Consider the following 23,041-nt stretch of genomic DNA (forward strand, 5'->3'; position numbering starts at 1 on the left):
TGTATACAATCAAGTAGCGGAGAAAATCACTTAAGGTTCACTGGCTATTAAATCCTTATTACTTACATGTGTCTTACTATTTCTAAGTACACATGTAAATTTAGGGGGAAAATCTAAATTTAATTTGTTATGTAATAAATATATACACTATCGTTTAAAGGTTTTCATGGAAAACAAGGAGATTTCTAGCTGTAACACAATTTGAAAATGGTTTTCTAAAGATCAAGTAGCCTTTCAACTTAAACATTATTAGCGAACACAACATGCTATTTTTATTTTAATGGACAAAATTAGCTTTTCTTTCAAAAACGAGAAAATGACTAAGTGACCCCATACTTTTGAACTTCTAAGTTAAAGAAAAACATAAACTTTTTATACTACAACGGAGGACTACATGGATTCTATGAGGAATGCCTGTCAAAGGAAATATACTTAGTGTTACAACGGCCGTTTTTGTACTACCGTACCCTGTGAATGCAATTATCGTTGAAAGAAAGGACTTGGTCCTGCCAATAAGTTACATCTACTCCCAACTGTGATCGACCACTGCCATAGAAACTGTACAAGCTTCTGTGCTGATTTTATGTGATTAACTATCACAAATAGACAATAAAATGTCAGATCTATTAACGATGATTTGCTTGGAATACTAACGAGTGCATTTAGTAGTTTGGAGCAGCACCATTAAAGATTGATGCCCTGAGCTTGTGTGGCCAGTGGGACTTCACTATCTCCACTGGCATGGGCAAGGTGCAACAATATTGTCAGAGGGAAAGTATGGTCAAGACTGTAGGGTTATCGGAGAGAATGATACAATATCACAAGACAAAAGATATATTCCATAATAAATAATGAGGACCTGAACGAACTAGCGTGCTCTAAATTTGCAAGTTAACATGTCGTCATATGTGTACTCCCATTGCCATGACAGATCCAGAAATGGTTCTAGTGTCTTATGGGTGCACATGAAGATGAGAAAAGAGGGGCCTCTGTGTTTGTTCGTTGCCTGGTTGTTTTTGCTATTGCTCTAAAAAAAGATCCCTGTTTTTGTCTTATAAGGATTAAAACTAATTATTTGCGTCCTGGGATACACACGCAATGTTGTTTTTTTTTGTTTCGGATTGTAAATAACCGCGCATGGCAATTTTCTTTTGTGTTTGGAATTACTGGGTTTGCAAGCCAACCTGTAATTGAGCAGCCATGCAAAGTCGCATCTCGAATTTGGAACACATCACAAAAACAGGCGTGTGTACTCTAGATTGAGAACAAATCAAGAAATATTCAATAAACTTAACATACATCATTTCCTTTGACTGTGTCTTCTGAAGAAGTGGAGATATAAGCATTATGCAATGGGCATCAGGGAATAAAGAAGTACTGATATGATTGTGGGGACTTACCGTGGTGGAAAGGTTACAAAATATTGAAATGTTTAAATTGAGATGTCTACGTAATTTTTTTGAAGGACACCAACAGAGCAGATTTCTACATCAGTTATGCTTCAACTGATCCATGCCAGAAGACAATTGTAAAGACTGGATGTGGACTTGATATGTAATTCTGCACCAATGTACTCAATTGGAATCGTTCTTGATATCTGACGATTCTTAGTGTGGACATGCAAAGGGAACACCACATGACATGGTTAGACCTGTCTACAAGAAATCCTCTTATTCCACGAGAAGTTGTTCTAAGGTTGTGGTTGGCCAAGCACAAAATGTGCTGACTGCTTATTGACCCCCCAGTACTCGCCCCATGAATGCCCGAAGGACTAATGTGACAACCGGACATCATTATCAGCAGGATTGTGTACAAGAAGGGACTGGGTTGAAACTCAGGAGCATGTTAGCATGTTGTAGATTTATTTTACAGTGTGTTTTAGACTAAGGCAATATTTGACCTCTATTATTCATGAGATGTAAACATATTAGAAAAGCTTTGTTTGCGATGTTAATATGAATTTTTAAAGACAGGATCATTATTTTTCTCTTGAATACGGTCTGGGGATAATAAGGGGGGGGCATTGGAGTTTACAAATCCTGTTCCTGAGCCGAGATAAAGTAAGCCTAAGGTCGCCCTCATAGCATCTCCATCCTTCTCATAGTGGATATCTTGTGAGCATTGGAAGAACATTTTGTCTTCTATTATTAGCTTTAAGTAAAAAAAAATTCCTAAAGTTAACCGCAACCCACTTTAATAATGGTTAATATATTTTTTTGAGGTTGAGGATTGGGAGTCCCTTTGGTGATTTCCATTGCCACCAAAACATTACATAGGGAGATCGGATGTGCAAAGATAGCCACATTGGTCTTTTTTTCTCTTGCTCAAATAAACAAGGTCACATCTAGCCTCACTACCAACTTAGGACCTTTACCCCCACCCCTGTAAGTCGCAAACGATCATATCCATTTAATGGAAGACCTGCAAATAAGAATGTATACCTTCTCCAGAGCCCCTGACTTCTAGCATTGATGCCACATTAGTATAGTTTGACAGGGTAGCTTCACTCAGATGCCATCATAGATCAAATCCCCCAGTGTTTGTGTATGTGTGCTTGTAACCAGTACCAGCATTTATTTTAAAAGAGCCTTTTAACTAACCTTTATTTGGCATCCATTGATGTATAGACGTGGAATGTAAATGTAAATGAATGAATAAGAACCAGACCCCCATAAACAACATCATTGACGTAAACAGTTGCAGTTTACATATTGTTTGAGATGGATGCTAACCTTTTGAGCCTCGTACTAACGAGAAGCACATCTGCTGTGCGAAGGGTGAACCGGAATGTGTTACTCATCTCTCTGGATATGAATGGATTAATATGACCAGAAAACTATATATGGAAATAAATTATATGAACGATATATAGAAACTGCCTGACATTGAGCAGTAACTTCCTGAAATCTAAGTTTTATGTGTTTAAGAGGACTTGGTGTGCTTTCTACTTTATGTATACTCCTCCAAAAGTTCTACATTGATGAAGGAGGGATAAGCTGAAGAAGGACACTTGTTATGAGTGTATGGTGAGATGTGACCTATGGATGGGTTATTATTACGTAAGTTGACATACAACAAGAACCAAAGCGTACAGTGCATGGAGATATAGAGAACAAGCGCAATATGCTTGAAATACAAAAGTGACAACCACTATGAACATTAATAGAAAGTAACAACCACTATGGCTTAAAACATGAATTAGATCTTACATGAATGATAAGATGACTCCACAAAACGTGGCGTAGGAATGGTATACAACCACAAACGCTGGACATGGAACCACTTTCTCCTTCTCCCCTGCGATAACACATTGTATGGAAAGTCACGGTACGAAATAACAAGTACTCCAAAGCTAGATTGCATACGTCCTCACACCGAAATTCTGTGTGGCTTGGGATTTACTGTTATGTAAGATGGTAGGGCATTTACAAGAACAACGATGCATTTTATTTATACAAATGAGTACGTTATATCCAAATTATTGTCGCTTTTAGTGCGGTAGAAGCTGGTGATGCACTCTTGCCCACCAGACGTTCAGATTTCGGATGTCCACCTGTGGCTTGGTACCAAAAGTGTGCATGGCTGGTCTGGAAGTTGGAAAATTCCTACGACTGTCCTATGAAAACCAAGAAAGCTGGGTATGCAAGTTTCACATATCTACCTAGAAATAACATGCTCTTCCCTAAACTATTGGGTGCCTGTCCTTGCCCTGCTCTCAATGCACCCATGGAGCGTTGCGTCTATCTCGTGTCTGCGCTCTCCATTTCTATCCTGTCTGCCTGGCTACTCTCCTGTCTCTCTAAATAAAGCATCCTCTACCTTCTCTCCAGCTGTGATGCTAATCTGAAAGGACATGCCTAGGGCTGTTATTCAGAGAGCAAATCCTTTCGCAAGATGATGCTGCAGAGACTCGCATGCTTTTTTCTGTTTGTTTGTTAACCCTTACAGTATTAAAAAAAAAAGTGACAGATTGGCCAGCATGGGTAGATTTTCAGCACCTTCCAAGTGTGATTATGGCGCCGTAGTCTATCAAGTACCCTGTTCAATAAACATTTTATTATTATTTTCATATTATTAGATATTTTCATTTAACCAAAGTGGTGTTGAATAAATTTAATACCATATTTTGATTGTTATGGAGGGGTTGTACGCCTTTCTCGCTTAATTATTAGCCTTGGGTATGTTTTACCACTGGGGTTATAAACTAAGACGTGAAAACTATAGAGCTAGCTGTCTTGATTTATATAGCGGTTTAAATAAAATAATTAAATGAATTCTTACAGCATAGTCTTGTAAATTGTATCCTCACAGTGCAGTGACCACAAAGTTTAACAACACAGTTTAACTTTAAATGCAGGCATTAGGCTATTTGGACTACTTTTTATGAATTTTTGTTAGGATTTTCTGTGTTTGTTTTTTTTTACATTATGGGTTGCTATCTACATTTTAGAGCCCAAGCACCCCTGCCCTGGCTACATATATTTAATGACCATTCCATGCAACCTCGTGTGGTCCCTATAACAATTCTAAATTCCAAGGCTGGTTTTTTTTTTTTAGAAGCTTTTAAATATTTTTTATTTCTATTATATTAAAAAATATAATTACATGGGAGAGAAGGGATAATGTTAGTGAAACAAAATATTGACCAATGACCATGTGACCTATGTAATGATTCTTCTCAAGCAGTCCTTGGCATTCAATATCATTAAGTGGGAAGACCTATGTGCAAAAAAGGGATACCTACAGTATTTGGCACCCAGGTCGGATCCTATATTTGGCTCCCTGCCCCCCACTATAAAATGTAAAAACAGATTCTCACTGTCCCCCTAAGTACGCCACTGCTGTCAGTCTAGTCAAATGTCTAAAAGAAACAAGAGACATTTTCCTAATTTATTTTTTAAGATTCTTTGCCTATTTTTTTCATATATGTACATACTATAACATGTAACCAGGATAAGTTGAACACATTCATCATAACCACAGTTGTTTTTTTGTCTTGAGTTGACAACCCAGACAGGCATTATTCATGAGGCTCTGTGAGGTCAGACACTCAGCACTTTATCCCTGACCCAAGACACTAAGTGTTCTCAGGCCATGTGTGATGCCAAAGGATGTGAGTTAAAAAGGACCATCTTACTCAAGTAGTTTATGAAAGAAACTCAATGTGAAATCCATTCCCTAGGGTAATGTTGGCGACTGATACTCCAAATTCTGACAAGACATCAAGGGTATTTTTGTGCTGGATGGAGTCTTTTTAATCAAAATGAAAATATACTTTCAAAAACATTTCTAAAGCCGACTTTAGATTACTTGTCGTTTTATACTTTTTCATCCTCAAAGAGGGCAAAACATGGTGTAGGAAGAGGTGGAAAATGGGCTTGGGTAAGGAAAGAACTAAAAGGCAGTTTTGGAGAACAGAAAGGTAATTGATGAGTAAGGTTAAAGAAGTTATGGGTGGCACAAAACATTGTGTTCTTATAATTGGGGATCCCATCTGATCAGTGTACTCTTATTTTCAAAGAACCCCACTACCTGAAATAACGTGACATACTTGGCTTCTGCAATCTGCTGACATGATCGGATATGACTGCATAACTAATCATTCAGAAGGGTTCTGGAGACCTCATCTTCAGAAGCATATTTACATGTTGGAGAGAGTCCAGACAAAGGCTACTAAATGGTCATTTGTTTGCAGGATCCAAATTACAAAATGAAGACAATGTTTATATATATATGTTTATTTCAGAGGAGAAATGTTAGAACAAGAGTTTTGGGTGAGAGGTTTAATTGTAATGGAAATAAGTTTTACATGGTAGATAAATGAAACAGCTTCCCATCAGAAGCAGATAATACAGTTTGGGGTATTTTAACCCCTTAATGACAGCTCGTACATGTACGGGCTCAAAATGCATTGTTTTCAATGGGTTTAGGGACCGCACATGCATTTGGTGGGTACAAAGCTATCTTGCATCTAAGACATAACCGAAGACTGATTTAAGGTCCAAGTCTACATCAGTAAAAAAAGGGCAGAAAGATGGACTGAATGGTTCTTATCTGCCATCAAATTCTATGTTGTACTTTATTTATTTCCAGTTAGTTTCAGAACAAAAAAGCAGAAATCATAAAATTACATGGACGTTCTAGAGTCCACTTAGTTATCCAAGATGAGAAGAGAAAACTGCCCTAGCTCTGAGTGATGCAGACCCACATATAATAATGTGTATAAATATTATATAATACCCTATTATAACTGCATCCATTATGCACAGCTTTTAGGGAATGCAGATTTCCTTTTACTTTATAAGATGCAGTCTGTATTTCCACTCATTTTCATAGGATTGTTGAAAATGACCACCGGCAACATTTCCATCCCTTTGTGTAAACTAATAATGAAACAAAAAGTCCTTGAGGTTGTCTCGCCCAACGCGCGCAGGGTGGGCAGCAGACCATAAATCTTAGCTGCTGACTATGTATCCTCCATTTCCACCGTTGGTTCAGTTCCAGGTCACTGGTGTGTTCAGGCTGCTAGAAACCAAGTTAAAAGTATACTTTATTAGAAAGTGTTGTCTTGGCCAAGCAGAAGTGCTGCCAGGTTTATGTATCTCCCAGTGGAGCTTCTATAACGCTTTCTGCACGAGTGAGCCAGACAACCTTTCCAATAAAAGCAGACTTTACATTTATAGTGCAATTCCAATCTACATAAGTGCCCTGTACTCCATTTAACAAAAAATGTCCCAAATATAACATACTGAGAAATATGTAATAAAATAACCCAAGTGACGGGCCTTGCTTATACCGTATTTGTAGCAAAATCTAAGGCAGTGGCAGAGCTAAACCCACAATAAAAATCCCATTGATATCCTTATAGAAAGGGATAATGCCAGAGATTGAGGCACCAAAAGATGAGCAGGCTCCTGGCACTGGCGCAACTACAGGGGTCTCAGAGGTAGCATCTGCAGCGGGGCCCGTGCCTCCAGTGAGCCCAGGGTGACACCTGGTCACGTTAGGTCACGTGACCCTGGGGTGAAACTGAGGCTGTGTGTGTGAGCATGGATCTGTACTTGGTGTGTGTGTGTGAGAGCATGGATCTGTACTTTGTGTGTGTGTGTGTGTGTGTGTGAGCATGAATCTGTACGTGTGTGTGTGTGTGTGTGTGTGTGAGAGCATGGATCTGTGTGTGTGTGTGTGAGAGAGAGAGAGAGAGAGCATGGATCTGTGTGTGACAGCATGGATCTGTACTTGTGTATGTATGCATGGATCTGTATTTGTGTGTGTGTGTGTGTGTGTGTGTGTGTGTGAGAGAGAGCATGGATCTGTACGTGTGTGTGCATAGATCTGTACGTGTGTGTGTGTGTGTGTGTGCATGGATCTGTACGTGTGTGTGTATGGATCTGTACGTGTCTGTGTGTGTGTCTGTGTGTGTGTGTGTGAGATAACATGGATCTGTGTGTGTGTGTGTGAGAGATAATATGGATATGTACTCATGTATGCTGGCTGAACTTAATGGGGATTCTATGCTATTCTGCTTCAGTATATTGTATGTATTCACATAATATACTGAACAAATAGTAGACCTGTAAATGTACAGCTTAAAAGCACCATACTAAGCAATGAAATGTGATTAATGGTTTTTCAGTTTAAAAATGTAGAGAAGGATTTCACTCACTGGTCCCCCATTTCCAAAGTCAGGGCTGAATGCAATCAAAGCAGTCAAAGATTGCGCAAGTCCTTTCATTAGTGAATGCCACCGCATTTCCTCCGCTGACGCAGGTCTACATTTCCTGACCGTTTTAAATGTGACTGCAAGCTTCACGTGCTGCAATCCTATACCCCTGGAACATTGACCGAGATCTTCGAAGACGCTCTAATCATATAATGCCTTTGTTGCACAAGAATGGGTTAAACGGCTTACTGAGCTCTGGGGACAAGCTTCCATCCCATTAATGTGTTGGTGATTAAGTAACTGTATTAAGACAGGACTGAGTGTTTGTAGGGGAGATTAGCTTCCCGCTGGGGAAAGCTTTGGCCACTGAGTAGAGACATTGGCTGCTTTGTTAAGTCCTCTGTAAATAGCCCCAGCAGACATGGAGAGGCGAAAAGAGATCAGGCCGTGTGCCGCTGTCAACCATTATAATATTAACGCAAAAACAAAGTTCAAACAATGTATCATTCCTTTATCTATAATATATGTGAAAATTATCTTTCTGTCCTACACTTTCTAAAAAAATATGCCTACCCAATAGTTCCTAAAGTTTACTGGTACTGGAGAAGACAGTCTGTGTATGGGTGGGGTGAAGGCATAGAAAATAGCTAATTTTAAATATTCCTTGCACTTAAGGGCAAATACACATGAATTGACAACTAGAGTTTTTTTAGCTTTTACTAACCTGTCCAATTTTAAAAGATTTTTTTGCTGACTGTCGCTGAATTGTGGGGTTAAAATGTTTGACCTGTTTTTCTATAGGGAAAATAAGATAATGTATTTGACCCCCTTGTATTTCAACCTTGTGTGCACACTGGCTTGGTATTGGGGTAGTTAATCAAAAAGACAGCAAGAGAAAAAAAAAAACCTGGAGGAAAACCGGGGAGATTTTGAAATCCTTTCTTGCTTGGAAAATGGAGATTACCTCCAGGACCAACTCAATCAGCTTTACATTAATTAGTATAATTCACAATACCGGGCTATTTGTCATGTAGCTGTTGCGACTACAAAGCTATATATTATTTTAGCACAATGCTTTTTCATCCTTGGTATCCCAGATACCTGCAGCTAAGGTATAATAAAAAAAAAAAAAGCCATGACTAATTTATCATTAATTTCGAGATTATTCATTGCACTGTTATATGCGTGTCATGATGATGAATAGAGCATTGAGAGATGATGTCATATGTAAGGTTAACAATATGTGTCCTGCCACTTATTATGGTGCGTGATCAGTAAGTCAAACAGTAAGACGCTACATTAATTTAAGTATATGACTAATTGGTTTTTTTTTATTATGTGTTGATTTATATAGCATTCGCTGTACATATCTACAGCGTACCTGGAAATAGGATATAAATAGTATTCTGCAAAACGGCAGTGAGCTTATATTGGGGAAATTGTGTGTTCAAGCAAGGGCTTTATCAGTTTGCCCGCTGTAATGTTTTCTTGGTTATGAGTTCCCTATACAGCACTTGATATTACAAACTGTTTGTCGGAGCTATAGCCTGTACAGCAATTCAGAATCAGATCTGCAGTATCTGACATAAATTGGTTTATTGCGTTGAATAACACATGTTAAAGGGGCAATTTGATTACATTTTGTTAATGCATTTTTATAAAACATTGGGGAAATTCTATACAAGGTACCGTCACCAAACTGCGCTAAAGATAAAAGAACCAGGCATGAGTTAAGAGAGTGGAGAGGAAGAAAAGGGGAAGAGGAGGAGAGGGTAAGAGAGAGAATGAATATGTGAATGTAGATGTATGTAAATGTTTATGGTGTTAGAATGTCTACGTGTTAGTGTATGGTGCTACAGTGAGTGTGTGTGAGCATATGATGTTAGTGTGTGTGTGTAAGTGTACATGTTAGTGTGTCAGCATGGTGTCAGGGTTGAGCTTAGATTTAGTGGTCACTGGGAGAGAGGGAGAGTGTGAGTATGTTGTGTTACTTTATTGTGTGAGAGCATGCTTGTGTGTTATTCATGGGGGCGCCCAGGGTGTCATAAACCCTGGGCTCATCCCTAAGTACTTACAGATATAGCACACTGACCACATGGTAACAGCAAGTTGTAGTTAAATCCCCTGCCTTATCTGTTTTACATCAGGATTAGGAGGTGCAGAGGTGTAAAGCCACGTTGCTGCTTGTGGATCAACTGAATTCCCCCTGCATGTGCTACTACAACCCCCCCCCCCCATTGTATTGTGGAATTGTGAGCGGTACATGCACCTAACTATAATATTACACAAGTCAGAGCTGGAACCTTTGGAAATAATTTATATTTGATCTATGCATTTGCTAGCAGTTTAGCAATGTATAGACACATACCAGGTGCCCATAAGAATATCCATGTCTAAGAGCCATAAGGATAATCACTGACTCCATTAAACTAATTAATCTGTTCTTACTCACAGATATCCTCAACAACCATTTGGTTAGAAGGGCTTAATATATTTGTGTGTGTCTTGTGACATGTTCCCCCGTATAACGCACATTCTGTCTCTGTTTATTGTAAAAGAATGTGTTGTCACCATGGAAGAAATCTGTTATACTTGCTGAACACAAAGATGGTGTCTATGACACAGTTTTAAGTTGCTTATACAAAGTAAGAATCTGTTTATGCAAGAATTGTTTCTTATCTACATATTTCTTTAATCTGGGTATTACAGGTAACGTCTTTGTTCGTGATTGCTGTTATGTGTCAAGTTTATCGTTCCCACAGCACTTTGACCCTATAAGGCCAACCATATTCCGAAAGTAAAATTCAGAGCATGCACCAAGATATTTGTCTATGTGATCACTTTGAAAGGTTACGATAAATCTTCTGCAGATTTTGTCGAGTCTCTCTTTGATGACATTTACTCCATTTTTGGAATAGATTCTAATGAACAAAATGTGCTCTTCTATTCGGATGAGCTCACTGGGGTGGCTGTATGAAAAATGCATAGTGTTGGAAGTTGTCAGTCTTTAGGAAACCATTTGTGACAGATGTCTGGAAGCCACGTACTTCATTAAAATGCTTATTTACATCTGGTTTTGGCGTTAACAATTAAAATGCACTGTTTAAAAAAAAAAAGTATATATGATCAGAGAAGGGAAGACAAGAACTGACAGGAGGTAAAGCAGAACTGGAACGGACAATGGTAAGAAAGCCTAGACAGGGTAAGTGAGTAGACAGACATGAGGGTTTAGTAGACAACAGAGAGGGGTGCCCTGGAGGGCACTGTAAACAGAAGTGAGTAGAGTAGGGCCTCACTGGCGATGACTAGATGGCATTGGAAAGTCAAGACATGGTGGGGTGCGGACCAGGGGTGGTTCAGAGAGGGAGCCGGCCAACGGTACTTCCAGGCTATCTCGCGGTCCGCCCCAGGGAAACTTAGAACTGCTGCCACTCGGGCTACCCTTCGGTTCCCCGGGATTGTCGCCGCTCCCTCGGGATCATCCCGAAAGCCCCGGTTTTGGGTTAAGGGGACACTACGGGGCTTGGTGGTCTGAGTATGGCGCCTGGGCAGGGCAGGGATATGTGGACGTGATTTATAGCAGTTTTCCCTGTTGAACTGTATATATGACCATTTTCCCAATAAAGTGTGCATTACTTCTCTGGACATTAGTCTCCTCTAATGCGTCAGGGGCTCGCTAGTTCACTCATTGTCCTTTTCAGGACAGTTACAGCACTGTATTCGGCTACATCTCAGCGGGCTACGGTGCTATTACATCAAGGACACAGAGTCAGCTCCTGATCCTTTCCTCGCAGTATTGTCTGGTGCTGGAAGCGGTTCCGAGAGGAAGCAACAAAGAACTGATGGGTACACTTATACGGGTATAAGGCGGCCCGTCACAGGGGGTGCAACATAACTGTTATCATTATATACTGAGGCAGACATTGACAGTGGTACAGCATAACCGTTATTATATACTGAGGCACGCACCGACGGTGGTACAGCATAACACCTATCACTTTATACTGAGGCACGTACTGACGGTGGTACAGCATAACCCCTATCACTATATACTAAGCCAAACATTGATGTGGTGTAGGCCTACCATCAGTGTCTGGCTTAGTATTTAGTACGGATACACAGAAATGAAAATTCTTGACCAAAACCGAAAATTCAGCATCCATGTGGCCGAAACCGAAAATAACCCCCCACCATTAAAAACAAAAAACCCCACACTTTTATTAAAAGTAACACACCAAAATTAGACAAATTCAATAACAGCAATCACAATCCTATCATGACCAGGCATACCCAGACTCCAGCATGTACTGGCTGATTTAGCATTATACGATAACAGACCTCCCGCCACCTTGATTGCGTTTGAGTCGGTTGGAGGGAGATCCTTAATCTCCCCAACCAAGCCTGTCCGTCTCTGAAGGGGGGGTGGCACCCCCCCTGTTGAGCAACACCCGGGGTGGACCGCGCCCCCCCCGCTAAGTACGCTACTGAGTCCACCGCTTCTCGGTCTTTTGGCTAAGATCAAGTGTAGTTCCCTTTTGGCCGGGGGGGGGGGGGAATACACTGATCCTCTGGCATTAGGGCTGGGAAAGCAATGGAGCCTGAGGTCTTGAATTGCCCCAGCAGAAATGCTGGAGTCACCGTGTGCGGTATTGCAGGCCACTGCACACGGTGAGCACACGTTGTCACTGGCGGCCTTTCTGCACTACCTTTTCCCCTCGTACCATTAGGTCCTGGGGTTAAGATGATTTATTTTTGAACCTGGCAGGCCAGCAATGGTCTGTCCTTAAATTATTTTTCTTTAATTTATTCATCACTTCATTTGCACGAGTGCCTATTAATTTCCCCTTTTATCTGATTTCACGGCGAGGCCCTCACAATGATTTGGCACACGTTTTTGACACGGACGTTTTGGACACTGTTTTCTTTTTAGAGGCAGTGAAGCTTGGACTTTGCTGGAGGAGGATTGGGAGCCTTCTGGCCCCTTCCTCTCTTCAAGAAGGCCAGCAAGGAGTCTCACCCTTCGGGGTGAGACTCAAGATCCGACCCTCCCATGGGGGGGGGGGAAATTTGTCCGAGTTCTCCGTGAGGGAACTCGGTATCGTAGTCTGGCTTCTGCTGCCTTTGGCACAGTTGTGGCACCTCGCGCTCAAAAAAACCCAAAAAACTGGGTCTACCATATTATTTCTTATTTGTCCCTTCACGACTTGACTGTTATCTTTCTATCCTCTTCCATTAAGTTGCAATCGGTCAGGACTACAAAGATTGTACCCCACTGAAAAATGGAACCCAGAGCAACAATAAACCCAAAACCTACTTCTTTACCTAAAGACTAAACCGAGGGCTTAAAAAAAGCTTTAACCGTTTTTGGAGCTTCTGTTGAATTTGTATAACCGTTATTTTGCACTCAAATTTTAATGTCGGTATTTGTATCTGACAAACCACTAGAGAAGGAGGCTATTTTTATATTCAGAGAAAAATGACAATTGTCATCATCTTTTAGTCCATTTTTCATAATATTGTATCTTTTTACTTTACGTTTTTATTGTATAATCCAGAAATTGCTGAGCGGATTATGCCGGTGTAGATCGAGCCACCACCTGCTGCCGCAGAATAAACATTTCAAATATCCTGTCTCTTGTGATTAAATTCCAGCATATTAAAATCCTGCCCTCTTTTATTATCCATAGTAGAATTCTTCTTATCATAAGAATTATTTATCTTGGTATCTTAATGTTGAAATAATCATGCTGTTGTTTTACTATTCTGTACTTCTGATGTGAAGGCGAAGGGCTCACCGATTTCCCTTCTTTTTACATTAACACTCTTCACTTTCTTTTATGTTAGATTTGAGAGGCTCTGGCCTAGGCACAGATTAACTCTAGAGCGTTCTAAACCCTTTTGAACTCATGGTTATGGTGCATTAATATGTTTTTACAGGTTCTAAATATGTAACAGGGTAAATTTTATAAATATAAAGACATTCTGCCAATATGGGACCAGGGTAAGGCATGACCACCATATATGAATGAAAGAGCTCACCTATTTACAGTTCCTCTAACACTGATTAGTAGCACCTAGTGAGATGTGGGTAAGGTGGTTGGGCACTAAGTGCCATCTGTACAGTATCTTCCTTGCTAGCTCGGCGTAGTTTGAGCAGTGGGACCAGGAGGCATGGTTAGTGGTCGCTTTTCTCCACAGGTCGGAAATGCCTTTTTATCTAATTATGGGGGAAATGTAGTCCTTTACAACCTAGATGGGATTGTCTGGCAGGGTTTGCTTACTCCTTAGGGAATCAGTTCTTGTTCTCTTTTTTAATAGGGGGAGGGGATTTGATATTGGGGAAAGTTGGTCCTGTACAATCTGATATGATATGCCTGCCTCTGCTGTTGTAGCTCAAGCTCCCTCTGTACTGGGAAATTTAGTGTCCTGTACTTTGGGGGTGTTTGTGTCAGTGTCTTCCCATTGCCCTATTACTATTGCTGCTGCTTTATAATTTTCCTTACTCTGAGGGATCAATTAATCAAAATAGACCACTTTTAGGAGGCATTCAGTCCCATGACATGCTGCCGGATGTGTGTGTCCTTTGGTGGTCCTGGATCTCTTGAGATCCTGCTGTAAGTGTAAGGTGAGTCCAGAACGTGGCAGGTACCTCTCCCTTTGGAAACAGGCCTCAGAATTCCGTCCGTAGCGACCAATCGGAAGACGACTCAGCGCACAAGTCTATACTACATTTTTGGGGGGTTCATTTATTAAAGTGTGATTTGTTACTGTAGTGACAAGGACCCCACTGAATAGTGTCCTGTGTTCAGGTGGACTTTTCAGAGGGCCAGCTGTATGATCCACCTCAAATAGTGGATATCTTTTACCATTCTTTGCTTATCATATCATATATACAAAACTAAAAAAAAGCTTTTTAAGAGCTTTTCTGCTCTAGGCTTTTATGCTTCACAGTGCTTTTTTCTGATAGAGAGATGCATTTCAGAAGCATTTATTCCAAAAGGATGGATTGCAGAGCAATATTTGGCAGTCTGTAAGTAGCTGTACACAGGTCCAAAAACTCAATTACTTAATGTTATTAAATGGGCACCATAAATTACCCTGGGATATTCAGCTTCATCAGCTCTAAAAATTCCCAGGTGTAACATTACCAATGAACACTCATTCCGCTCTTTTTCAATGGTTTGCATTATATTAGCAACAAGAGCTAAATTTAAAAAATGTAAAGGTACCTTACATTTAGTTTGCTCGGAAAATAAGATAGATAGTCGCATGTATTTATCTGATGTTTATTAAGGTATACAAAAAACCATCGACACATAAAAAAGCTGGTGATAGGACATAAGATGATTTATAAAAGAAATTCTACCCATCTTATTTTTGGAGTGTTTTTTATGATTTCTATGTTTACGCCTTTGTGGCTACATTTCTAGGATCTGGTTCAAGATGGCTTCTTAGTTAAGCGAATAAGGGCTAGGTGCCCCCCCCCCCCTTATGTTGTTTTGATATGCTGGAGACAGATGTAAGATGAATTTCATTTAAGGTTGTCAGTGTACCGCAGTACAATGCACAATGTCCCTCCAGCGGTGCAGGTGCTGGGAGGAGGCGACATGATCTCTACTGAAGGTGCGTTGAGTAGTTAAGGTCTGGGGTAGAAGCAAGCAGGCTTATTGTCGGAGGCAAATGTGGAGTATCCACAGCATGTCCTTAAATAAAGATCAGCACAGTTGCACTAATCCTCTTTGATACCACAGGGGCCAGCAGCGGTTTGCTCTTTAAAGTGCTCCCCTTACGCTCACTGTTTATCTCCACCAAAGGAATCTCACTTGACTTCTTGTTGGCAACATCATGATTCCTTCTCTCTCTGGTCTTGCATTCCTGATAGCTTTGCTATCATCCACAAAATTGTTTTAATCCATAGTGATTTGGTGAATGACTTTTCTATTTTATGTGTATTCCTCATTTTAATTCTATTGCTTAAATATTAGCAAGATTTAAATTGGCTCCTACAAAATATACCTTCACTTAAAATCTTTTTTTTCCTACTCTGCCCATTATCAAATCCTAACTCCGTCAGGCATACAGTGACCTTTTGGCGTGGACATCATAAAAATATATTTGCATTTTCATTAAGATGGTGCGGTTTTAGGACGTTCCGAAAGCACATCTAACCATCTAGCGTCTAATCATCAGACAGGCTTTCAATAAGCTAAATGCAGCCGCAGCATCAGTCATCCACGTGGAAAGGTTCGACATGCTAATAGGAACATATTCCCTATCAGTCGTTGGAAAATGACACTCCTGTTCTATAGGCTGTGCTGGCATTTGGATTAAATGCTTAGCTATAAGGATAGGGTTAAGTAAGAATCCCCTTTGGTCGTTGCTTGATAAGTAGGTCATTACACTGTTGTGTTTTGCAAGCATTGTTGAGATATTCTTGTCTTTGTTGTTGGGCATGCAAAGGCTCAGCACTAGAAAGATACCACTAAAAACCCTTAATCCTCTACACAACGTATGTGGGAGGCAGCACTTTATGGAAATCAAGTTCTAGAACGAATTTTGAAATGTTTGTCGTCTTACTTTGGAAAGATGTTATTTTTCATGGTATGGACAGTACATAAAACTACAAGGACAATATGAACCACTGTTTGATGACCTGTTCATTAATAAGACTAGAGAGCAAGAGGTCATCCACTGAGAACCTAGGAAAAGCATTTTCAGCAAAAGCAGCAAAAAAAGGTCCTTAACAGTACGAACAGTAACGATGCGGAATTCTCCACCTACAGCCCTATCAAAATCAAATGGTGCATTTAAGCCAAATATGCAGGGATGTAAAGGTTAAAAATGGACACGATTAATTATAGCTTGTTGATCCAGGAAGAAATCAGTCATTTTGTAATCAGGATGTTTGGGGGGTTTTGAGGCACAGTCGGGAATCGCTCCAATGTGGGGATTTGCGCTCTTCTGCATTAACAACCGGGTGGAGGTTGATAGACTTGTGTCTTTTTTCAACCTAAGTTACTATGTTACCATGTAAATGAGAAGGATTATTAAAAAAACAAATATATCATGCATTAATATTCCTTTTTCCTCCCTCATTTTACATTGGGTCCTGAGGGGGACATACATATATATAGGTCGAGTTATACACAACCTTGAGAAGCTGGAGTTCTGAGCATTGTCATTGTGGGTGAGAAGACATTAGCACTCAGAAGCTCACAGGAATGGTGCCTCTGAGTGTTTTAAAGAATCAGGCTTGGACTGGCCACCTGGCAAATGCCCAGCGGGCCACCGGCCGGCATCACTCCATACTCTGCAACGTTCAGCCTCTGATGACGAGCTATTGGCCGCCCTTACGTTATTAAGCGGCTGCTGACCTTAAAGTGCCAGGGCCGCTTCGTCATTCCAACCCTAGTATAGAGATCTATTCTTATACCACTTATTTTACTAGCACCAAATATATTTAATTTACTAGGCCATAATAACCAGCATAATTCGCACCCACACATACAAACACCTGACACGTTCTTCAAATTGATCTTCTCATTCTAGCTACATTTCTGAAATAAAGACCCAGACCTATATCAGTCCTTGGTTTCATCTTAGATTCAAGAATAGCTTATCCTATTCGTGCTTAAAATCCTTCACTGGTTTAACCTCTATCACGTCTGCTGGAAGGCTGTTCCACTTATCTACTACCCTCCCAGTAAAGTAAAAATATTTAGATTTCTTCTTGTATGCATGAAAAAAAAGTCTGATTAATCAAGTAATTAATTATTTTAAAAGGGAAGTTCCAGTACCTGCATTTTGATGGCATCGCAGCAGCAGCAGCAGCAGCCAGAAGCCGCCATTTGCATTATTTATACACCTAGGTGTATACTGACTAGAAACAAGCTGCATTCCTTCTATTTGAGAAAGAAGCGACAAAAACATTTCTTTATACAGGACGACACACACACAAAGGCAATGGAAACCTAAAAGAGTGTGGCCACAAAGAGACAGAAAGAAATACACGGATGACAGCCACACCGAGATAGCAGAGACAGACAAATTCAGCCAGGCACCTAAAAGCACCGACAGTCAGTGGATCACTAAGTGCAGCAGTTTCTGTTCTCACCGACAGCTTTAATGGCAAAAATAAAGCTTGATGTTTTCGGTAGGGTTTATTACTTCGCCACCTTAAATCGACTCTTCTTTTATTTAATAAAATAACAGACATTTTATATATATTTATTAGGGTGGTCTACACAATGTCATTTTGTTGAACTTCCCCTGTAATTGATTACAGTCACCTAGAGAAAAAGCACCATGTTTTAGTTTTTTTATACCCATTTTTACCACCTTTAAAAAACAAAAAACAAAAGTTAAGCTCGCTGACCCCATTTTTTCACAAAGTGCATAGCACCACCAAGACAGGTCCTTTTGGTGCAAATAGTGTGAAATATAATATGGAGGTTATTTAATACTAATGGGATATTTGGCTGGATTTAATGCCAGGGACCAATGTCTTACAAGAAACCGAATAACAGTGATGCATTTATTTCAGTTAATGGATCTGGGCCAATATATTGCTGTTTTTATCTCATTATTTTCCATTGCAATCTGTGCGAGGGCTGCTATTCCCTCTCCACAATTCAGCCCGTTTTGTCCAAAATGGGCATAATCCTGAAGTTAAAATGGATAGATAGTTCCATTTTGTTTGAGCTGGCATATCTGTGTGTAGTGATCTAACCTGAACATTGGTAGCTCCGAAGAATCAAGGAGGCGCTGTAAGAAAGTAATCTGCCGTACAAAAGGATCTTGTATCAAATGTAATATTCACAAACATGAATTATCGCTATGGCGCCAGATATTTTCACCAGTTAAATTAGTGGTAGCTGCTACTGATTGGCCAGCACATTCCTGCAGTGAAATGGCAATCAAGTCCAACGGCATTCCATTAATTTGATAAGATCCTTCATCTCCTCGTGCTCCAAGGAACCAGTTCTCAGCTGCTTTATTTAGAGGTTCCTCAAACATAAGCTGAGTCACTGGATTGAGTCCTTCCAAAATTTGGTACCCCCATCCTGGGTAAGTCCTTATTCCTGATCTCATAGATGGATTTCCTCTTGGCTTGTACGCCCCTGACTGCTGTTTTAATTTTCCTCCAACCCAAATGGTTCAACTCGGCCAGATTGAGCACAACGCATAGGCCACTGACCGCGAACATAAAAACCAGGAACACTGTCTTCTCTGTAGGCCTGGAAACATAGCACTCCACCTCTTTGATGCAAGGATACCTGTCACACTCATAAATGGAGGAGACATTAAAACCGTACAAGAAATATTGTCCCACAAGAAAGCCAATTTCCAGAGCATTTCTGAAGACTACCTGGATAATGTAGAACCTTGAGATGCCTTCTTGGCGCCTCATTTTGGATTTGGTGGTTCTAATGGAGGGATTTGGGATTTCCTTAATTTCCAAGCAGTCAGGCTCTGCCTCTTTGGTAGAGTTCTCTGTGTTTTGCAGAACACCATTAACCAGGGTATTCTTGATCTTTTTGCTGTCCTCTCGTTTTACGTTGTCCTGTTCCCTGTCCAGAGTAAGAAAGACTGTGGAGTATCTCCTCTCTTTCTGCTTGGCAGACTGGTGGACAGAATAGGTAATGAAGCAGAGGCTCGGTGTGCATACCAAAATGATTTGAAACACCCAGTATCTTATGTGGGAAATTGGGAAAGCTCTGTCATAGCACGCTTGGTTGCATCCGGGTTGTAGAGTGTTGCAAACAAACATGGTCTGTTCATCATCATAAACAGTCTCCCCTACAATAGCGACAATGAGGATTCTGAAGATGACCACCACAGTCAGCAGAATCCTAAAAAGAAAGGCATATGTTAGATTCGAATTGTGGATCGGAATACATATTGGTAGGAACACTTCTACTTTTATTGTTTCATTGGTAATGTTACCATATATACCACCTTATCAGTACCCAAAATATTTTTTTTTCTCCCAAATAAGCATCCCATATAAATAGGATGGCCATGTTATGGCATTATACTCCATGTAATATGCCATAAAAAGTGTCAACTCTGCATAACACATAATGAAAACAGTTTGTGATTATTAATCACAACCCAACTTGGAACAAATTGCCATTCCATGTGCATATTGGAGAGAGAAGGGGAATAAGACATTTCTGACTTTTAAAAAAAATATGCAAACTCTAAATAAAAAAATACTGCAAGATATTTATCTTAATGCATGTGTCTATAGAGATATGATTAGATACAAAACCTTTCTATATAAGGTCAATTCCAAACATGCTCTTCTGACATTTAATGCAATGCCAGGGAGAAGTAGACAATGGCTACCTTTCCTGTTCCATTTTATATTGATACATATATCCCTTCCTGGTTCCTAAACAAAGCTGGGTGCTAAAATATTCCATGTCTGTAGATTTTCTAAATAATTCCACATTTCTTAGTTGTTAATAGCTACCAAGAGAGAAAAATATGACATAACATAATAGATAAATAGCAGAACAGGAGTCAAGTGTTGCATCGTGGACCAATCTGGGAATAAAAGGATCAATATGAAGATCAATGACGACTCTGCACCTCAGGGAAGTGGATCAAAGATGTACACAGTTGTCAAGATAATTGGCTGTGGGTTTTTTTTTTTTCTCTCTCTTCAAAACACCCTTGTAAAGAAGGTTGTCCTTTGACGTTGATATATGAGAGGAGCTGTCCAGTGCTGAAGCTGCTTCTGCCTGGAAGCCCAGATTGGCTTCACTTGAGCCCCGCAGCAAGGGGCGAGGATTGGTTTGGACTTTTTCCTTATTTAATATACTCTGGGGTGTTTTCACGGGAGAGTTGTCAAGGGTTGTTGTTGTTTTAACTTTCTCACTATTCTAATGCATAATATAATGTGTAAAGAGACTTCACTGGTTTGACTATACAGGGCAGCCAAGCTACCCCAGCAGTAGATGCTCCCTGGGGGTGGTCCTTCATAATGTCGAGTTAAGTCGAAGCTGAAACACAATTCTCCCACAAACTCTCCTGTTCACTCTACTTTTAGTGATCAGACCCCTCTATGAGTGGTGGAGGGGCTTCAGAAGGTAACAATAATTAGATGTCTAAGGGCAACTTGATATAAAGCGTTGTGATTTCCACACCCTAGATTGGCCAAATGTGGATAGCTGTCCATTGTTACTTGCGTCAATCTTCTACAATAAGAACAGTCTGTCACGATTATTTTTCTACAGATAAGCGTGAAAGCCTTGTTTCTAAAAAAGCACCATATTCATTGTCCAAGATGTTGAGCGTCGTTCTTGGCCATCATTGCTTGTTTATGTTTTGCATATGGGACACATTATTACTCTCCTGGCGTTTTTTCTTAAACATTTATAGGCATCCACATGCTTATGAAGCTAGCCCTATAATGTAGCCCTGCAAGCTTCTCTGCAGTTACAGGGTGTGGATCTGTAGCTTCAATTGCTTTATGTTATTCTTTCTTAAGAATTATTCTTAAGATTATTAAGAATCCCCTATCATCCCTTGTGCTTTGTAAGTAAAATTATAAGAATTGGTATGTATCTAACTTTTATATGCAGCTTATTTGTAATTGGTAATATTATACCATATGGCATGGAAATGAGATGCATGTTTTTTATTTACTGGTGCAGAAACACTAGCATAAGATAAATGACCACATGCTGTACAATGATGGATATCAACATGTGAGAAATGAGACATGTTGGAAGACAGTCAAAATTGAATATGTTTTGGTGTGCATGTGTGTGTTAATTTATTCTGCAGCCAGAATAAGTCAATTAAAGGTATCTTTGAATTAACTCATAAAACCCTGTCGTTTTTATTTTCTTTCATTAATGGTATATACATATGTTCCATTATTTGCTGGTGCACACAATTTTCTCTGCACCGAAAGGACCCAGTGCAGCATGAAGAATCCTCCCTGCATATGTTCCCCCGTAAAGACCTGCCGCACAGAAAGGTAATTCCATACCACCGGCATAGCCACAATGCTTTGTGTGAAATGTGTATTATAATTAGCTGTGACAGGGAAGGGAGTGTTTGAACTAGAAATTCATTCATTTTTAGGTCAATGCAGATTTAGGCAGTGATAGAAATTTACACTTTTAAAGCACGAAAGAGAAAGAGGGAGAGAGATAAGATACTTAGTGGTCTATGTAATAAGAAGCTAGAACTATCTAAGCAATGCATTGTGCATGGCATGTAGTCCGTTATCCAGTCGAGCTTATTGACATAAGGGTTCTGCATGTATGGATCAAGATACATGGATCAAAATGTTGCATGTGTATTACAAAGCCTATTAACTTTCCCTATAAAAGCTCACTGATGCAAACCATTGCCCGGCACATGACCATCAATCTTACATCCCACGGAGCGTGTGATGGAGTAGAATCCGTCAATTTTACCCTCAGCCTGCAAACTACTACTAATTCGTAGACACAGATGTGCAAACAGGGGTTAGTTCAGGTCCCTTTCTTCGGCTTTGTTCTAAAAAGAGTAAGTTTAATTAACTCTTTCTGTACTAACTGGTACTAAAATAAAATAACCAGCAAGACACAATGTTGTTATCCTTATGGATAGGTGGTGTGTAAAGCAACGCAGTGGTGGTGTCTTTGTGAATGTAATCCTGTTTTTGCATGGGGGTTCTGACTAGTGTGATGGGCAGGACCCCGATGGATGTTCTCTTTTACAAGGTCCAAGAGTTTCGTAGCTTTGCTTACCTTCCTATCATAGTACTGTGCTGTTGCACAGCTGCCTCCAAAAGTCTTTCTAGGATGGTCCATTCTCCCATCGCTGTACATCGGAGACCTTGTTCTGCGGGAGGCTTTTCTCCTTTTCCTGGGGAAGCCACCGGGTGGAGGTGACCTGTGCTCAGCTTAATCTGTGTGGTGATCAGAGTTGTCCCCGCTCGGGAAGGCTGCTTGCACTGTCTTACTGCCTGTAATCTCCCTTTAAGTAGTCTCTGCTTGCGTCACACAGACAGGTCCCTGGATAGGAGCCAGAGACAGCCAGTGGGATTCTGTTAAATGTTATTATAGCAGAGAAAAAAAGAGAAGGGAGAGGAGGAAGGGAGTGTAATGCAGAGATAACAGATTCATTTTGTGATCCAGTGATTTTCTTTAATCTGCTCCACAGACTGTAAATCCTAAAACAAGCGAAGCAGACAGAGAGCTGATGTAAAGTGTGCTTCTGGATTATATATATATAGAATGGAAGTGTGTATGAGAGGAGAGGCAGGTGAAAATCCTTTGTTAACCCATTCATGAATATGCATCTTTGATACCTTTTTGACATTTGACTAATTTGCGATTTAACACCCACAATATATTTGGTAGTTTTGAGGAG

General features: G+C 40.1%; 1 protein-coding gene across 1 annotated transcript; it reads right to left on the bottom strand.

The window, feature by feature from the left end:
- Nucleotides 1-18,671: 18,671 nt before the first annotated feature.
- Nucleotides 18,672-22,487, bottom strand: LOC149284041 (gap junction delta-2 protein-like). Its single transcript, XM_089497247.1, has 2 exons — nucleotides 22,417-22,487; nucleotides 18,672-19,515 (listed from the first exon to the last, which is right to left on the bottom strand). Exons 1-2 carry the CDS (start codon nucleotides 22,485-22,487, stop codon nucleotides 18,672-18,674), a joined length of 915 nt encoding a protein of 304 aa, XP_089353373.1.
- Between the last annotated feature and the right edge of the window lie 554 nt (nucleotides 22,488-23,041).

Source organism: Sceloporus occidentalis, unplaced genomic scaffold (assembly GCF_023333645.1).
Source record: "Sceloporus occidentalis isolate IW3139 unplaced genomic scaffold, rSceOcc1.0.p SCAF_100, whole genome shotgun sequence".
In the NCBI taxonomy this organism is placed as follows: domain Eukaryota; kingdom Metazoa; phylum Chordata; class Lepidosauria; order Squamata; family Phrynosomatidae; genus Sceloporus; species Sceloporus occidentalis.